At 40.7% G+C, this 19577-nt stretch overlaps 1 protein-coding gene across 1 annotated transcript in view; it reads left to right on the forward strand.

The window, feature by feature from the left end:
- Positions 1-19577, forward strand: part of GPC6 (glypican 6) — a 1072445-nt gene that overhangs the window by 994209 nt on the left and 58659 nt on the right. Inside the window, exons 5-6 of the mRNA XM_026656660.1 lie at positions 9886-10016; positions 17042-17185. Coding sequence (XP_026512445.1) covers positions 9886-10016; positions 17042-17185 — 275 coding nt within the window. The remainder of the gene's footprint in view (positions 1-9885; positions 10017-17041; positions 17186-19577) is intronic.

Here is a 19577-nt window from a genome sequence, read left to right on the forward strand (position 1 = left end):
GTTCATGCCTGTATTTCTGCTCCATTTACATACCCTAAAGGTAGTAGGAAGGAGCAGTCCCTACAGTGGTATGGGGGGGGGGGATGGCGAGCAAAGGTTAGGCACAATGGAGAAATTACACATAATTTCCTTGAGTCTCTGAGCTTCTCAGCCTAGCTTTGAGCATCATCCAGAGATGGGTGCTCTTTTTGCCATGGGTGGTCTTTTTGCCATAACCTGTGATGCGGCTGGTCTGGCATATATTAGAGTCTGTCATAAATCAGTGTTCTCAATCCGGCCTCTTTTATTTCAAGAGAAGAAAAAAATCAGCCCATGATTTACCAGTTATCTGGAAGTCTGCACTGCTGGTCTGGCAGTGCAAGCAAGTTCTCTGAGTCAGAGAACTACTGTTACGCTTCGTCTTTGCCCCCCTCATCTACTCCTTGCATACCTGAACTTAGATCAGGCACAATCTGGCCCTTGGTAGCAGTGCACTAAATGGTTTAGAATTTCTAACAGCTATAAAAAGACAAAGGCATGAGAGGAACTCTTTTCTATTATGGTTAATTTTTGTGTAAAAATAAAAAGTGTTCTACCAAATGTCCGATCAAATGTAGAAAACTCATTTTGTGCTCTCTACTACTACAAGACTACAGGTATCTGTCATTATCTTTCCCCCTTGTTTTCTACATGGTATTCAAGTGATTTCTTGAACTGCTCTACCTAAAGGAGAGAGTGAGAGACAAATCCAAAGGACTGATGGAAAACTCGCTATTATTACAGAATGGGGTAGGAAACAAGTTCACTCTTTAATGTTATTGGCAATTCCTCCTTTTGCAAGTCATTTGGCTGAAGAGCATAAGGGATGCATGTCTGACTTCAAAATCAAAAAGAAAATCCTTTTCTCATGTCTGCTAACTGGCATGAGCTGAAAATAAATAATCCGTCTTACAGAATTTAGAGGTTCATTTTCTGAAAAGGGCACACAATTTATTGCTGAGGTTTTTAAATGTTGCCTTATTTATTAGTTTCCAAGCTATTTCCCTAGAATCATAGAATCATAGACTATCAGGGTTGGAAGGGACCTCAGGAGGTCATCTAGCCCAACCTCCTGCCCAAACCCCAACTAAATCATCCCAGCCAGGGCTTCATCAAGCCTGACCTTAAAAACCTCTAAGGAAGGAGATTCCACCACCTCTCTAGGTAACCCATTCCAGTGCTTCACCCCCCTCCTAGTGAAAAAGTTTTTCCTAATATCCAACCTAAACCTCCCCCACTGCAATTTGAGACCATTATTCCTTGTTCTGTCATCTGGTACCACTGAGAATAGTCTAGATCCATCCTCTTTTGAACCCCCTCTCAGGTAGTTGAAAGCAGCTATCAAATCCCCCCTCATTCTTCTCTTCTGCAGACTAAACAATCCTACTCCCCTCAGCCTCTCCTCATAAGTCATGTGCTCCAGCCCCCTATTCATTTTTGTTGCCCCTCCTCTGGACTCTTTCCAAATTTTCCACATCCTTCTTGTAGTGTGGGGCCCAAAACTGGACACAGTACTCCAGATGAGGCCTCACCAATGTCGAATAGAGGGGAATGATCACATCCCTCGATCTGCTGGCAATGCACCTACTTATACAGCCCAAAATGCCGTTATCCTTCTTGGCAACAAGGGCACACTGTTGACTCATATCCAGCTTCTCGTCCACTGTAACCCCTAGGTCCTTTTCTGCAGAACCACTGCTTAGCCATTCGGTCCCTAGTCTGTTGCAGTGCATGAGATTCTTCCATCCTAAGTGCAGAACTCTGCACTTGTCCTTGTTGAACCTCATCAGCAGGGCCGGCGCAACCCATTAGGTGACCTAAGCGGTCGCCTAGGGCGCTAACATTTGGGGGGCGGTGACCGCGGCGGCCGGATCTTCGGCCGCCCCGGTCGTCGGCGACATTTCGGGGGTGGGACCTTCCGCCGCCTCTGTCAGGGGCGGCATTTCGGGGGCGGGACCTTCCACCGCCTACGGCAGCAAAAAAGCTGGCGGCGCTCCTGCTCATCAGATTTCTTTTGGCCCAATCCTCTAATTTGTCTTGGTCCCTCTGTATCCTATCCCTACCCTCCAGCGTATCTACCACTCCTCCCAGTTTAGTGTCCTCTGCAAACTTGCTGAGAGTACAGATCATTAATGAATATATTGAACAAAAACGGCCCCAGGACCGACCTTGGGGCACTCCGCTTGATACCGGCTGCCAACTAGACATGGAGCCATTGATCACTACCTGTTGAGCCCGATGATCTAGCCAGCTTTCTGTCCACCTTATAGTCCATTCATCCAGCCCATACTTTAACTTCCCGGCAAGAATACTGTGGGATACCGTATCAAAAGCTTTGCTAAAGTCAAGGAATAACACATCCACTGCTTTCCCCTCCTCCACAGACCCAGTTATCTCCTCATAGAAGGCAATTAGGTTAGTCAGGCATGACTTGCCCTTGGTGAATCCATGCTGACTGTTCCTGATCACTTTCCTCTCCTCAAAGTGCTTCAAAATTGATTCCTTGAGGACCTGCTCCATGATTTTTCCAGGGACTGAGGTGAGGCTGACTGGCCTGTAGTTCCCTGGATCCTCCTTCTTCCCTTTTTTAAAGATGGACACTACATTAGCCTTTTCCAGTCATCCGGGACCTCCCCCGATCACCATGAGTTTTCAAAGATAATGGCCAATAGCTCTGCAATCACATCCGCCAACTCCTTTAGCACCCTCGGATGCAGCGCATCCGGCCCCATGGACTTGTGCTCGTCCAGCTTTTCTAAATACTCCTGAACCACTTCTTTCTCCAGAGAGGGCTGGTCACCTCCTCCCCATGCTGTGCTGCCCAGTGCAGTAGTCTGGGAGCTGACCTTGTACATGAGGACAGAGGCAAAAACAGCATTGAGTACATTAGCTTTTTCCACATCCTCTGTCACTAGGTTGTCTCCCTCATTCACTTTCCTTGACCTTCTTCTTGTTGCTAACATACCTGAAGAAACCCTTCTTGTTACTCTTAACATCTCTTGCTAGCTGCAAATCCAAGTGTGATTTGGCCTTCCTGATTTCACTCCTGCATGCATGAGCAATATTTTTATACTCCTCCCTAGTCATTTGTCCAATCTTCCACTTCTTGTAAGCTTCATTTTTGTGTTTTAGATCAGCAAGGATTTCACTGTTAAGCCAAGCCTAGTCATGTGCTACCTGATTTAAACACCCCCCCACACACGTTTTTTCGTCTGACAGCATATGGATGAAGGAAAGTGGCTACTTATTATCTATTTTTAATTTATAAAATGTGACCAATATATCATCTCTTAAAACTAATACCTGACCTGTTGACCAGTGGCACCGAAAAAAAGCAGACCCTCACAGCAAAATAAATTGAATCTAATCCAAAAACCTCAAAGAAAAAGCCTCAGAAAAGAGATTGGCTTTCTTCTATGCTATGAGGTTAAATAGACATAGGTTCTGTTGGACCAGTGGAACAAACAGATTAAAGGATTGAGAACCCTGCAATGAAAGCATTCTGCCTCAGACCCCCAGTATTCAGATCTAAAGAGTACTAGCTGCAGGGGCTGATCCTAGGATGGTGAGAGTCTTTCTGCTTTGTTCAATGGGCTTTGGATCAATCCATAATAGTACATGGGGATAAAGTGGTGGCTCAAAGAGCCAGGACTAACTTTACAGGATTTTGCAGAGAAGTGTCAAAACTCATTACCCAAAACAAGAATTTGGAGGTAATGAGGTCTTCAGTGAATGAATGCTATATGCTAAGCTGAAGGGCCACTGCGGTCTGCAGCCACTGTAGCTTCTAAGTGATCATCAAGGGCAATTGCATACAGGGATATGATGGTTAGCGTCCCCCTGTCCAAAATGAAGGGTACTTGCTATATAGCTCTTGGTGAGCTTAATATTGAGTTCTCTACTGCTGCATCTATGTTCTTCCTATGTTTCAATAATGGTGCAAGCTCTCATGTAGACTGGCCATAGGTATCTTTACATGGAGGATGACACAGAGGAAATGACTGCATTGATGGCTGAAAGGTGATCACAGTGTCCTAGATTGAGAATCAATAGAGTGAGCCACTGGCTGTACCATATTACCCTAAGGGTAGGTCTACACTTACCCGGTAGTTCGGCGGCGAGCGATCGAACTTCTGGGTTCAACTTATTGCGTCTTGTCTGGACACGATAAGTCGAACCCGGAAGTGCTCGCCGTCGACTGCGGTACTCCTGCTCGGCAAGAGGAGTACCGCGAAGTCGACGGGGGAGCCTGCCTGCCACGTGTGGACCAAGGTAAGTTCGAACTAAAGTAATTCGAACTTCAGCTACGTTATTCACGTAGCTGAACTTGCGTACCTTAGTTCGACTTGGGGGGTTAGTGTAGACCTGCCTTAAGAGAAGTTGGTAACCCAAACAGATCATAGAATCCTAGAAATTTAGGGCTGGAAAGGACCTTGAGAGGCCATCAACTCCAGCCACTGTGCTGAGCCAGGACCAGGTAAACCTAGACCATCCCTGACAGGTGTTTGTCCACCCTGTTGTTAAAAACCTCCAATGACTGGGATTCTATAACCTCCCATGGAAGCCAAGTCCAGAGCGTAACTACCCTTATAGTTAGAACGTTTTTCCTAATATCTAACCTAAATCTCCTTTGCTGCAGATTAAGCCCATTACTTCTTGACCTATCTTCAGTAGACATGGAGAACAGTTGATCACCATCCTCTTTAGAACAGCTCTTAACATATTTGAAGACTGTTATCACCTTTTAACCTTTCCTCATAGGTCAGGTTTTCTAAACTTTTTATCATTTTTGCTCTCTTCTGGGCTCTCCAGTTTATCCACATCTTTCGTAAAGTGTGGTGCCCAGAATTGGACACAGTACTCCAGCTGCGTAGAGTGGGACAATTACCTCCTGTGGCTTACTTACAACATTCCTGTTAATACGCCCCAGAATGATATTTGCCTTTTTTGCAACTGCATCATATTGTCAAAGAAAAAAATCTAATAATTGGATATGTACATCCCAAAAGAGAGCAGTGTGTTATTTTCACATAAATAATCCATTTGCAATATGGACTCTGTACCCTCCGAGAAACAGAAGCTCTGGCACTGGTTCAGATTTCCTGAAAAAAGAGCTCTTAGCACCTCATTAAACATGAGGTGGAGTTTTCCTTTTTCATTTCTCCTTGAACTCTGTTAGTAAATCTTATTCTAGCGGTAAAATGTTTTGGCAGACTATTATGGGATGCATTTTTGCTATCTTAAAAGAAGTAAATATGTACCTAAAATGCAATGTTCACACTTGTTATTAATTTAACATTATAACGATTTTGAAAGCTCACTTCATCCTTAACTACATGACAATGCAAGCACAGATCTTTCCTCTGCAAGGAAGGAGAACAGTAGAATGAGCATTTCTTTGCAGACCAATATGTTTACAATTGTGTCCCTTTCCCAAACTGCTGTTTCACTCTCAAGGTCAAGATACATTTACAATCAGTGGCAGGAACCAAGGGGCCTGCCGCACTCTGCTACAGTGAGCTTTGCATCAGATCCTTCTTTTCCAGAAACAGGCAATACCCTAAGATTTGTGGAGAACGCTGGCTCTCAGCACTCTCCAGCCCCTGTCTCCCTGAAGAAGCTGTGTTTCCAGGGAATGCATCACACTTCCTGCTCCTGGAATTCCCTCTGAGGAGGGGGACACTAGGCTGCAGTAGGGAACCCAATGTTAGTTTACCAATAGAAGAGAAGCAGAGGTGAAGGTGTGGGGGAAGAATACCACAGGGCACAATCAAGTTAGTCCCATCCCCACAAGCCAACTAATCCAAACCATACAGTGGTGCTATGTCTACACTGCAGTCCAAGGTGTGACTGGAGCTTGGGTAGACATCTCCATGCTAGCATTGCTAAAATTGGTGTAGATACAGCAGCGTGGGCTTCAGCAGTGCAAGTAGGCACTCAAGGTGCTAGGTGGGCTTGTGCAACTGCACTGAAGCCCACACCATCGCATCTACTCTGCTATTTTTAGCACTGCTAGCATGGGTATGTCTACCAAAGCTGCAATCACATCCCCTTAGATTGCAGTGTTGAAACATTAAATGAAGAGGGAACAAAGCATTTTGGAAGCAAAACTCCCTCTTTTCACAAGTGCCATCCCCACAAGTGCTGGAGTACAGGGAGCATTGGAACTCATAATCATCTTCATAGGTGCTGTGTAATTCATAGAGTTCAAAGCCAGAAAGAGCCACTGTGATCATTTAGATTGACCTCCTGTATAACACCTGCCATAGAAGTTCCCCAAAATAATTCCTAGACCATATGTTTTAGAAAAACTTCCACTCTTGACTTAAAAATTGTTGGTGATCCACCATGACCCTTGATAAATTGTTCCAATGGTTAATAATTGTTCAAAATTCATACCTTATTTTCAGTCTCAATTTGTTTCAGCTTCCAGCCATTACACCTTTGTCTGCTAAACTGAAGAGCCCACCATTAAATATTTGTTTCCCAAGTTGCCAGTTAACCATCTCTCTATTAAGCCAAGTAATACAATTACTAAATAATAGTAATATGCAGTAGCTTTTTGTTTTGATATATTATATTATATTATATTATATTATATTATATTATATTATAAATCAGTGTTCTCAATCCGGCCTCTTATTTCAAGAGAAGAAAAAAATCAGCCCATGATTTACCAGTTATCTGGAAGTCTGCACTGAAGGAAATTAACATAAACTGGAAAATGTCACTTTCATTGTGAAGATAATTGAAAAAAATGATGGGCTGTTGGAGTTCATAGGAAAGATATGTAGACTCATGTCTACTTAAATTATAAATCCATACATTATTGAGCTTGGAAATGTACACAGTCTAAACATTAACTTATCTTGGAATTCATATGTAAGCTTCTGAATTCTTAAATCAAATAAATCATTTTAAGAACATAGCAATCAGCTTTGTCCTGTTTCTTTTAATAACAGCACCCATAAAAGTAAAAGAGTTCTGGGAGTGAAATAACAAAACAAAGTAAATTCCTACAACAGTTCCTGACTTGTAGAGCAGTCCCGGCTAATGACAGTACACAGCCTGAATCACCAGTGATCTGCTAGGGCAGGGGCTTTCCACCTTTCCAGACTACTGTACCTCTTTCAGGAATCAGATTTGTCTTGTGTACCCCAAGTTTCACCTCACTTAAAAGCTACTTGATTACAAAATCAGACATAAAAGTACAAAATCACAGCACACTATTACTGAAAAGTTGCTTACTTTCTCATTTTTATCATATAATTATAAAATAAATCAATGGGAATATCAATATTGTACTTACATTTCAGTGTATAGTAGTATATACAGAAATATAAACAAGTCATTGTCTGTATGAAATTTGAGTTTGTACTGACTTCGCTAGTGTTTTTATGTAGCCTGTTGTAAAACAAGGCAAATATCTAGATGAGTTGCTGTACTCCCTGGAAGTCCTCTGCGTACCCCTGTTTGAGAACCATTGTGCTAGGGTACATCTGAGAATGGGCAACAGGGTACAGAGAGACTCTAAAGAGGTGTTCAGGAGACCCCAGCATTGCAACTATCTCCATGGGACCATACAATGGGGGTCTTAGGTAGGCTGTAGGTGCTGCTAGTTGATTTACTAGAAAGCAACAAAGAGTCCTGTGGCACCTTATAGACTAACAGATGTATTGGAGCATAAGCTTTCGTGGGTGAATACCCACTTCGTCAGACGCATGATGTCTGACCAAGTGGGTATCCACCCACGAAAGCTTATGCTCCAATACATCTGTTAGTCTATATGGTGCCACAGGACTCTTTGTTGCTTTTTACAGATCCAGACTAATACGGCTACCCCTCTGATACTTGATTTACTAGCTGCATCATTCAGTTACCTAACTCCTGTTTGGGGCAGCCTGCAAGCCATGAGCTGTAGTTATTATCTGCACCATGCACACCAGTTGTATTGTGTTCTCTGCACATACTCAGGATTACTGCTCACAGCCCATTTACTCTGCCTTTGCACAGGTGATGTGAATTGTGAATTATTAGTAATGTTTTTGCTCCAGGCATTTCTAACAAACACATGATAACAGCATTAATTAACTACGCTGTACTTTGTGATCCACTTGTCAAGCAGCTAGAAGCCAGCTGTTTATGAAGTCTTGTACCATGTGGAAAGCAAATAAACAAAGAAACAAACAGTACACCACCAGCATCATGGGGAGTCACAATATACATAGGAGGCTGTAAAACCAAACAAAACCAATTCTGGGTGTGAGGGTGTGCATGCACACACATTCAGCAGTTGATGTTATGTAATAAAGGTTTTATCAGCAAGAGTTTAGTCTGACCATATTATTCACAAATTGTGTAGCCACAAATGATTTATACATGTCATCACAAATTCATGCTTATAAAAACCTTTACAGCAAACCACGCTATCATGTTTTCTGTATATACCAAATATAGTATGCAAAATGTATTGTAGAAATCTTTAAAAGATTTTTAAAATATATATTAGGACTGGATTTTTTATTCCTCTGTCAATAAAGTCAGAACCTCTTTTTACTATGTGTCCAAGTGTATAAGAGTTAGAGGAAAAGAGCATTGTAAATAATAAAGTAAAACAACATTACCCAAAGTAATATTTTCTGTGCTGTAAATTGCATGTCTAATATCTCAGTACCACCCAGGGTTAGAAACAAGTGCTGTGTGTCCCATTGGCAGCCCTAAAGGAATGCAAGGTATTAGACTTTAAATAGGCAGCAGGACTTGAATAATGCCATTTTTGGACCCAGTCCAGAATACATTTTGGAGGAAATTTTACGGTTTTGGGGAGAAAGAAGGATATTTTTCTCTTGCAGGTTGTTTTTTGTTTTTAATAAATGGATGCTGTTTGAAGCTATTTACAGGTCTGGAATGTTAAAATATGTCCAGGGCGGTGGATCAGCAGGCAGAGTATGTATGAGAAGGTCAAAGGTGTATGATCAATACAATTTATTACATGGCGGAATTACAGTTTATTATGTGGCTAGCACCAATATAAATGCAATGCATCTGTAGCTATGAATGCATAAATATTCATTTAAGCGTTTTGTATTATGTATTATAACATTTTAATTGTTATTAATTTATTTACTGGTAGTCATTTTTATTCATCAAAGAACCCACTAGATAAAATTATACTGAGAGTGACTTCCATGTAATTAGATATAATAGGTTGTGTAAATCACAGAAGTTGAAAACAATATATCTTTCTGCAGACAATATTTAGCTGCATTTTGAAAATACATAGAGGGGAAAACCTGGTTTATACCTATTTGTTATGGCAGAAATCCAATATTTATCCTCTGTTATTACTGCAAAAAAATGGATCATTGGGATCAGAAAGAACAGCTGTTTTAATTATAAGATCCTGATATATCATATCAAAGTTTTCATCATCTTGGGCAAGCTCCAGAAATATACCCACAGGTTCATTTCAATCCACCTGCTTTTTCTGATGGATAAGATTACGTAGTCTAGAGAGCAAATCTGTTTCAGAATGTTGAGATACAGTCTGTATATGAAGAAGTTTTCTCCTCAGATTGATAATGCTATGGCAGCTGTTATTAATATAACTTTTACAATTTCTGTTACTTTGGTGGTGGTGGTTGTTAGGTAGTTATGATAATCAGGGGATTACATCCGCAGAGAAAGTTTCCATTACATTAAAGTCTCTTATGTCCCCCTGACACACATCTGCAGAATACTGAACCAGGCCAGGAGCATTTGGATATTCCCAGCTCTGGCAGGGCAAGCTGAGCGGTATAACATTAGCTTTTTTATGCTCTCTGGGTACCCTTTCTTTAAGGGAATGGCTCCTTTGTGTTTTAACAGATGCTATGCTCTTGGTAGCAGAGAGATTAGAGGGACCATTCAACATTGAATCAGTCATGGATCCTATCGATGTCAAGATTTCTGAAGCCATCATGAACATGCAAGAGAACAGTATGCAGGTGTCAGCAAAGGTACTGTGCAAGTCACTTATTATCCGCTCTTGAATGTTGCAGCCAGGGAAAAATTAGCAAGCCCTGTCTGCTATCCTCTGTCTATGAAGGATTGACCATGCTACTCAAAATTATAGTCTCTTGTCCTTGAGTGCACCTGGCCCACTCTAACTGTCTCACCTTGTTAAAAACTCTGTAGATTTTTTTCAAGCAAGAATGGCGTTGCAAAAAGTACCATTCAATTAGCTACATATTATTGGCTGCTAAAAGGTTTACGACAGACAAAGAATGTTGAATAATGTTTCATATTTGTTGGAAACTTTCTGTGGTTGCTTTATAAGAGGCAGTCTGCGGAGTGAGGTCTGTAACTTCCACATGTGCTTGGTCTGTGACTTTCCTTATTAACATCTAAACATGCTTTCATCTGTATAGGTCAGACTGATGCATGACATGCTGGAGGTGAATAAATTAAACATCCCGTTTAACCTCCTTTTAATGGCAACTCAGGAAAAATAGGATTATATTCTACTGCCTCTGATTATCAGACCTCAGTTTGATAGAGTCTTGTCTACAATCTGACATAGCAATAAACAGAGTTTCCTCCTTTCCATCTTCAGTGCGTGTATCTATGCATCCACCAGTAGCTCCTCTGAACTCATTATTATCGAGGTCCTTTGAATTCAGTAATAAGTATTGTTGAGCTGTTAGTGAACAACAGAAGACTTTTCCTTGATTTATCTTTAGTGGTACTCCTTGGTACAGTATCTGAAGTCAATAGTCTTGCCATCTTCTCTGCATCAAAAGACTGGCCAATTCCCATTGATCTAACACACTTGGGTATTCATGTCTGCTCAGCACTGCAAGGCTGCTAGCTGATTCAGTGCTTTTTCATTTCCCAGAAAGAAACTACTGTAACTAGGAAGTTGCGGGAGGGAGAAGTTTTGAGATTGTTTGTTTTAAAAATCCCCCAAACCTGCTATTTATGGACCCAGTCCTGCAAGGTGCTGAGCATTTCAATTCTCAGTGAAGTTGTTAGGATTTTAACAGTGCTCTACACCTTGCATGGTGAGGCCCTGTTCCTGCAGTGGTGATCTTAGAGCTCACCAGACACACTGAGAATCAAACCACACTCTCTCCTATACTGTGAGATTTATAGCCTGGCTTTGTAGCATACTCCACCCTTAAACCAAGAAAGAAGCAAAACTTTTCCTTAAAAGAAAAGTTTTCATTGAAAACTCACCCAGTCTGTATGTTCTAATCGATTTAATTTTCATTTTGATCGCTTGCTCCCCAGAGCAAGCAATGTTTTTTTTAATTGGCCAGGAAAAAGGCCTTCCTGCCTAGATCAATGACACCACCACTCCTTGGCATGAACTCAGCTCCCTTCTCACTTGCAATAATACAGACTTTTATCCTTTTACTGGAAAATATTTGAATTGCTGTAATGGTTGGTAAATCATGGGACTATTCCATTTGCACTGTAAAACTTTCATTTCTTGTGGGGAAGTCTGGTCACACCCTTCCTAAAATCCTGAGCTGTGGAAGCCATTTATAACAGTGAAATTAACCTTACTGTACTTTTATAGCTGATAGGGAAATCCTCTTGCTTGAGGCAGTTTTATTGATTACGGCTCCCTCACCTTTCTAGATTTAATCCATGCCTTTAGATCATGGCTCTCCAATAAGTCAGACCTCCTGTAGGTAAACCATAAAGTGTTCACCATAATAAGAGCTTGGGGCCTTGGATTGTTTTGGTTCAGTGATATGATCTCCTCTTGAAATTCTTCCGTTCCCACCTACCCTGAACATTAATGATATGCCTCATGCCTGTGTCATTAATCTCTGACTCCAGAGAAGAGGAAAATCATTCTTCAAAATCAGTTGTCGTGAACCAGGGGACTGAAATGCATTGCATATCATTTACAAATTTCCCTTCAAGAATACAACAGCATTCACAACTGGATCTTCTTCTTAGCATATACGCAACATGCTTCAGGTGGCATGTAACCAGCAAATTTGGTCCACTGGTTGGATCTTTAGCTTCCCTGCGTCAGGGCAGGTACAGATGGGGAGTGCGACGTGAACGCTGATCCATGCCCCTCCCCCCCCCCCCCCCCACACACACACACACACAACTGGATTATAATAGTCATCTTTTGCTTATAAAAATATGTGTGTTGCATAATATACCTATGTATGCCACCTTCTGATCCATTGATATACATGAATACCATGTATTAGTAGACTTTGAATCAGTTTTCTGCAGTGTAAATTTTTCCATTTATAGCTACTGCCCTCCCTGGATATAACTTAGATGAAAATTAAATATAGATATAATTTGGCTGCATAAAAGAGAATTTCAGAGCTGATCTAGGAAGACATTTACATTTGTCAGTTATTCTCAAACTCTAGGAGGAAAACGTATCAAATACCACTTTCTGCTGGAAAATATTAGATAAATTAATGGATATTGACACTAGAGATTTAACACACTCCTTGGGCAGCATACTATTTTTCCAGTATTACATTTTTTCCAGACAATTCTGGACTATACATTAGACTGACCCCTCTCTCAAGATGGATTGATTAGGGCTCTCAGTCAGCATACCACTAGCCTCTAAATGTAGCATTGTCTCTTGTGAAAATTATACTGTAATATACATATAATGTCATGCATACACACATAGAGGCTTCACTTTACCCACCACTGAAATGCAGTCACTGCTACTGAGAAATCTGGCTGTTGTTTAACAAGTCAGTTTATCTACTGGTGTAAACTGGTGCAGCTGTCTTCAAATCAACAGAGCTATCCCAGTTTACCAACTGAGAATTTGACCCTTTCAGTTTGGCATGGTGTACCTGGGGCAATCTCTCTGAAAGACATCTTGATAACTCCTTCCTATATACCTGACACAGCCTCATAGTTATTTTACTCCAAATTCCATCCCTCTCCTGATTCAAATATTTTCTGAAAGCCTGCCTGAATATAATCTCACCAATTTGTGTTTGTTTGTTGAGCAAGGCACTGTTCTGTATTGGGCCTACTGTGATTTTATATTGGAATTTCTTTGGGACAAGGATCATATTTTTGGCACAGTTCACCTATTATACAGTGCTATATAAATAAATAAAAAGGTATGCTCCTGTGTGAATAATGGTGGCCATCAATGCCAAAGCAGCAGTAACAAAAACATATTACGTCTCAGTTTTTAATGTTCATTGTTTATCCTTCCTTTCTTTTTGAGTGTTAGATTGGATATTGAAGTACCTATCCAGTTTCCTACGCCTGCATATATACGATAGATATTCAGTACCATTCTTGGTGCTCTCCTTCTGCACAGTCTTCTGTTCATTTTTTCACTTTATCCTCTCATCTGTTAGATGCTATAGGGTTTCGGTCTTAGCTAATGTTTTGGATGTTTTTTCTCTAAATTCTCGAATGGCCCATTGACATTAGTGGGAATTGGATTGTTCCCTAAATCAATGGGACTACTCGTGCTTAAAGTTAGGCATGTCTGAGTACTTCTCTGAATCAGGTCTGAGTGTCTTACATTTCATTCCTCCTGTTTCCTGCACAACTTCTTTGATTTCTTTACTTGTATTCTTTACGACTGTTATGCTAATTATCTGTTTGTTAATTAACTAATCCATATATTTATTCCTTCAGTATATGTCAGCAAGTTAGTATTTGTTCTAATTCTCTCTTTTGCAGCTAAAATCTGGGATTGATACTTCAGGGTTCTCTGACAGTATTTTCATTTTGTATCCCCTATTTCCCCAGGAACTCTGTCGGTGAAATGTAGGATTTGAATGTCTTCATCATATGTTACTGCTATTGGGAATGTTGGTAGTTTATTTTTATTGTATGTTTTGTAAACTTTGTTGTTGTCCTTTTCTGGCAAAGAATGATATGCTGGCAATTTTGATTAAGGATGGATCATTTGGGTATAAACCAAACCCAAATCACCCTTTGTGCTACGGCTTCGTTGAGAGAGTGGGACAGGCTTGGCACGGTATGCAGAGTTAAAATGTAATAGCTGACTGGTGATGTCATTGCACACCATCTCTGTGTTTGAAGAAAGTGAGAATTAAATTGGCAGATGTCAGCAATAGTTCTAGGCTGTCTGGCAAGGACAAATACATAACACTACCACAGGCAGCTTGGACATTTCTTCTAGCTTGATCCACCATTACCAACACAGGAGAAAAAATGGGTTCCCCAGTATTATCAAAACTACACTTCCTCTTCTCCAAACTTCTCTCTCTCTCTCTCTCCATACACACACACACACACAGTTTTTTTAAAAAGAAAGCAGACGGTTACCTTCCAGACCTCAGATGCCTAAACTGATTCATTCAAATCCCAAAGTTGAAATACTAACCTTCAAGCCATCAATTCACACCATAAAACCAGCAGGCTGGATGTTGTCCAGAAATCTATAAGGTGTATTCTTTCACATACCTAATAGTTTTTTGTTCAGGAAATGTTCATGTGCCCCTTCTTAGTCTACATTTTGAAATCCCAAGACTCATCTTTTCACTTCCTGTCCTGTCCCTTACCACCTGCATTAAGGTTAGAAAATGTCCCTTTTGTGTAGTTAACAAACTGTGGATTGCATCTTCATTGTATTATTGTGAGATAACTTTCAAAGGAGAAGATGATTTCTCCTCTCCAAATCTGTAGAGTTCTGCCGTTGTCTGGTTGCATGCAAATTTGATGACAAAAACATACACAATGCAAGAAAAAACTTTTATATTTCAACAAATGCATCAAAATCTGTACCAATTCTCCAATATGTGATAGAAAAAAATGAAATAGAAATAGAAAGAAAAAATACCATACTTGAAGAGAAATGGGATTACTAGCAGTTCACGAGAACAGTATGCAAATTTAGGCAAATTGTTTGTGTTTGGTATTAGAGCTGGTTGAAAAACAGAATGTCCATCCACAGGGAATTCTGATATTTCAAAATTTGTTTTCATCCTTAATTGAGACAAAAAGATGAAATATCAAACGTTTTCACAGAACAAAAAATTTAAAAAAAAATTATTCAGAAAAGTCTAAACAAAAATTTTCAACATTTTTGACCAATACAAACCATTTTGACATGAAATATCAAAACACAATGCCAATTCATATTGAAACGCTTTGTTTCTACATGTCAATCTAAAACAAAAAATTGTTTGGAAAGGTCAATTTGATTGTAAATGACATTAGAATGAAATGTTAAGTTAAAATATCAATTCAAAATGAAACTTTTTTTAAAATATCATGAGAAAAATCATAAAATATTGGTGAAATTGACTTTTGCCATGGAAATATCAGTTTCAGTGCAGCCATATTTTCCAGTGAAAAAAACGTCGGAAAATTTTTGACCAGCTCAATTTGGCATTATGAATACCTGGGGCCCTACCTATCAAAGTTGTCTTTATAACTGTACCCTGTATGCCAGAAACATCCTTACTTATTTTAACCCTATTGTATAGCACTGGGTACACTCAGAGTACTATGGTAAGAGTACTAAGTAAGACTCCAATTCAGCAAAACACTTAAACAAGTACCTGTATTTAACTTTAAGTGTATGAATAATTCCATCCTGGTTCAGCAAAGCACCTTGCTTAAGTGTTTCCCTGAATAAGGACAAGATTGCTCATGTGCTAAAAGTTAGGTATAAGTTTAAGCACTTTGCTGAATGGAGGCTTAATAAGTTAAGAATGACGACTGTCTGCTCTTCTGTGGATAATTCTGGCCTTCAGTTTCAAAGCAGCAGCAGAAAATCTTATAGCGAAACCTCCACATGACTCATTTTTTTAAAAAGTTGAACGTCTGTTTGTGTTAGAGTTGCCAACTTTGTAATTTTTAAAAACCAGACACTCCAGCAGGAGTGCTGGAACTTCCCCAACAAGGCCTTACCTCATCCCCTGAGGCCCCTGCCCTACTCCGCCTTTTCCCACTGAGGCCCTGCCCCCCGTTCGTTCCTCTTCCCCCATCCTTCCAGAGCTTGCTATTCTTCACCTCTCCTCCCAGGTCGAGAAGGACTCACCTACAGAGCCGGGGCTGGGAGCTGCAGCTGCCCAATGCAGGTAGGAGGTGGCCCCAGCTGAGTAAGGGCTGGCACTGGTGGTGACCTGGTGCCTCCTCACCTACCCTGCCCACAGTAACCGGACTTTGGGTCTTCACTATGAAGTCCCCTTTACGACTGGACTTTCTGATAGAAAACCGGGCACCTGGCCACCCTAGTTTGTGTGAAGGCTGGTGAAGTTAAAATCCAGCTTTCATTATCTATAGATATATAATAGATATTCAATAGGATCCCTAGTGCTCTCCTTCAATATGTGCAGTAAAAATAGCACTGCTTATATTCTACTGATTTTTTTCCAAATTTTTTTTTATTCAGACTTTATAATTAACTCAAACTGGTGCCTCTGAAAACTGCCAGACTGACATCCCTGAGACATATCTTTATCCAGTGAACAAGAACAATGGTAGAACATACTCCTCATGATTGCCCAGTCAGTGTACCTCAGCTCTGATGTGCAGAGACCATCTTTTAGGGGGATAAGAGGCTAGTTAAGTTATAAGGCCATTGAGCCCTTGACCTCTCTTCTGAGACTGCCAACAAGATTACCAATTAGTGCCAATTGTGGTTGGGGGGAGGGGTGGGTTTGTGGATACCTAACAGGTCTTAACTTAATTTGAAACCAACTGCAGCTGCATCCAATCACAAAAGATTTTTTTTTCTTGTTTCTCTTTCTGGCGGGATAACAACCCAAACATCATTCAGATGTTAGCCCATTTCAATGACTACCAAAATGGGCTAAATTCAAAATGTGACCTAGATGAAAAAGGCCCTATACATTACTGCAAATCCCTTGAATAGATCTTAGTAATGATGTCCGTCGAAGTTTTGAGTTAGGGCTGGTAGTTAATTCATTATTACCAGGATACCGATGCTAAGTTACAAACCTATGAATGGGATATTGCACTTGTAAAGTATCACTCTTCCTTTTTAAAGGTTTGATGTAACCTAAAATGCTTCTTTCAGGTCTTTCAAGGATGTGGCCAGCCTAAACCAGCTCCTGCTTTAAGATCTTCCCGCTCTGTTCCCGAGAACTTCAATACCCGCTTTAGGCCATATAATCCTGAGGAGAGACCAACAACAGCTGCTGGCACAAGTTTGGATAGACTGGTAAGTAATAACATTTGCTATCTTCTCTCATTAGGCTAGCAGAGATGGAGGGGGAATTTTGCTTTGAGAATATTCCTTCACAGGAGATGTTTAATATTTTCATAATTACTGTATGTAATTATCATATACGCTGTGCAACTTTGTAGTAAACAAATGACTTTTTACATTGAAAACAGTAAGGAAATTACATGTCTTTGGAGACCAGTATGACTCAGATTTGATATATTGGAGAGATTGGAAAGTGATAAACTCTTTCCTTCTGGTCATGAATTAGATAGATGATTCAAGGAAAATACTTATTAATATATTTCCTTTGAAAAAAATTGTTTACATCAGATCTCCATTTAAGTATTAAATTAAGGATTCAGCAGCCAGTTCTTCAATATATGCACTTATAATGTGCATTTCTCATTCATCAGGTCCAGTGCTTCATTTAATATGGCTGTTTGTAAAGTTACCGTCGGCTTTTTTTTACAACACACTCTTTAAAAATAGGCTTTTGATAAGCTAGCATGTAAGTGATCACTAATCTTGCCTTATTTATTCAGTAATTTTAAAAACAATCATCTTAATATAAAGTTATTTTAGTTATTTCAAGTCAGTGGATTCAGATCTCAGACAACAATATTCCTGCTATTTGTACACCTATAAAGTGGATTTAAGGATATGTAATTATTAATGTTGTTAATATTATTTTGCAGTTATGGTGTAAAGTTAATGGATAAAAGCATTAAGGACATAAAGCACCTAAACCAAAGCTGTTTGCATTATGTAAACACAGTCTATTGTACTTCTTAATGAATATTAGAAAGCATACCTTCCATACTTTTTACTTAATATCATAAAATTAGAATCGTAAGCTTAAATTGGTTTGAGCTGCTTCCTGATACACAGGTGAGTTTCAGTATTTAAGGAGAAATTTTATATGCTTCTAATTCAAAACAAGATCCAGGTCCCTATTTTATACAATCATTTCAGATCAGCATTCAGGTCACACTTGCCATCAGTATCTGGCCCAAGCCGTGGAAGCTAATGATCCAACCAGTGGACCAAATTCGGGTGATGAATCCTGGTCACATGCCACTTGAGGCATGTTGTGCATATGCTAAGAAGAAGACTAGCTCCTCTTATAATTAAAGTAGCACTCAAGGCTGCCAAGTCTTTCCCATAGTCTATATTATAATGTATCTTACACCTTAATTTGTGATATTTCAAATCAGGACATGGGCTTGTATTATAGTTGTACTAACTTTAAGCAACAGCTGTGGCACCCAGTAATTCTGGCAACAGTGTAGCTTGTTTCCCCCTAAAACAAAAAGGTAAAATCTATGTTTGTCTCCATGATAGATTCAGATGATTGGTTTACAAACATGAAGGAAGCATATTACAGTGTAACACTTTAAACTAAGATTTAGCCATAGGGTGAAATTCTGGCCCCAATTAGAGTGAATGGCAAAACTCTAATTGGCTTCAGTGGGGCAGGATTTCCCCCTTAAGGGTATGTCTACACTGGAGCAGGAAGGTATAATTCCCAGCTTGAGCAGACATACTCACATTAGCTCTCATCAAGCTAGGGCGCAAAAAGTGGAGTGGCCCAAGGGGCTAACCACTGTGACTATACACCATGGGTCTCTGACAGGTGCTCAGAACAACTATCCCTCTTGCTGCCACACTCTGTTTTTAGCATGGTAACATAAAAAGTGCTAGTGTGGGTATGTCTGCTTGAGCTGGAAATTACACCTTCCAGCTCCAGTGCTGTTATTACTCAAAGTCTGTATTCGTAGGCTCCAATTCTTCACCCTGCTCCATGCAAGTGCAAGGCTCCTTCTGCATGGATGCACATACAGCACTGGGGCTACAGCCAACTGAAAGCTCATTGAAGCCGGGGGAGTTTGGAGTGCTCAAGGAATTAAGTTACAGGATATAAAGGGGCCAGTGGGAGGAGAGGGGTTAAAAAGGAAAGTTGGTAGTAATAGTTCATCTTGAACTACTTCTATATACCAGGAGCAGCTAAAGCAGGGGTGGGCAAACTTTTTGGCCCGAGGGCCACATCTGAGTGGGGAAATTGCATGCGGGGCCATGCAGGAGCTGGGGCAGGGGGTTGTGGTGCGGCAGGGGGCTCAGGACAGGAGATTGGGGTGCAGGAGCGGTGTGTGGCAGGGGGCTCAGGGCAAGAGGTTGGGGTGCAGGAGGAGTGCAGGGTGTGGCAGGGGGCTCAGGGCAGGGATGTAGGAGGGGTGTGGTGTGCAGGAGGGGGCTCAGGGCAGGGGGTTGTGGTGCAGGAAGGGTGCGGGGTGCAGCAGGGGGCTCAGGGCAGGGGGTTGGGGTACGGCTGGGGGCTCAGAGCAGGGGGTTGGGGTGTAGGAGGGGTGTGGTGTGCAGGAGGGGGCTC

Source organism: Terrapene carolina, unplaced genomic scaffold, assembly GCF_002925995.2.
Source record: "Terrapene carolina triunguis isolate 2854851 unplaced genomic scaffold, T_m_triunguis-2.0 Scaffold21, whole genome shotgun sequence".
Taxonomy (NCBI): domain Eukaryota; kingdom Metazoa; phylum Chordata; order Testudines; family Emydidae; genus Terrapene; species Terrapene triunguis.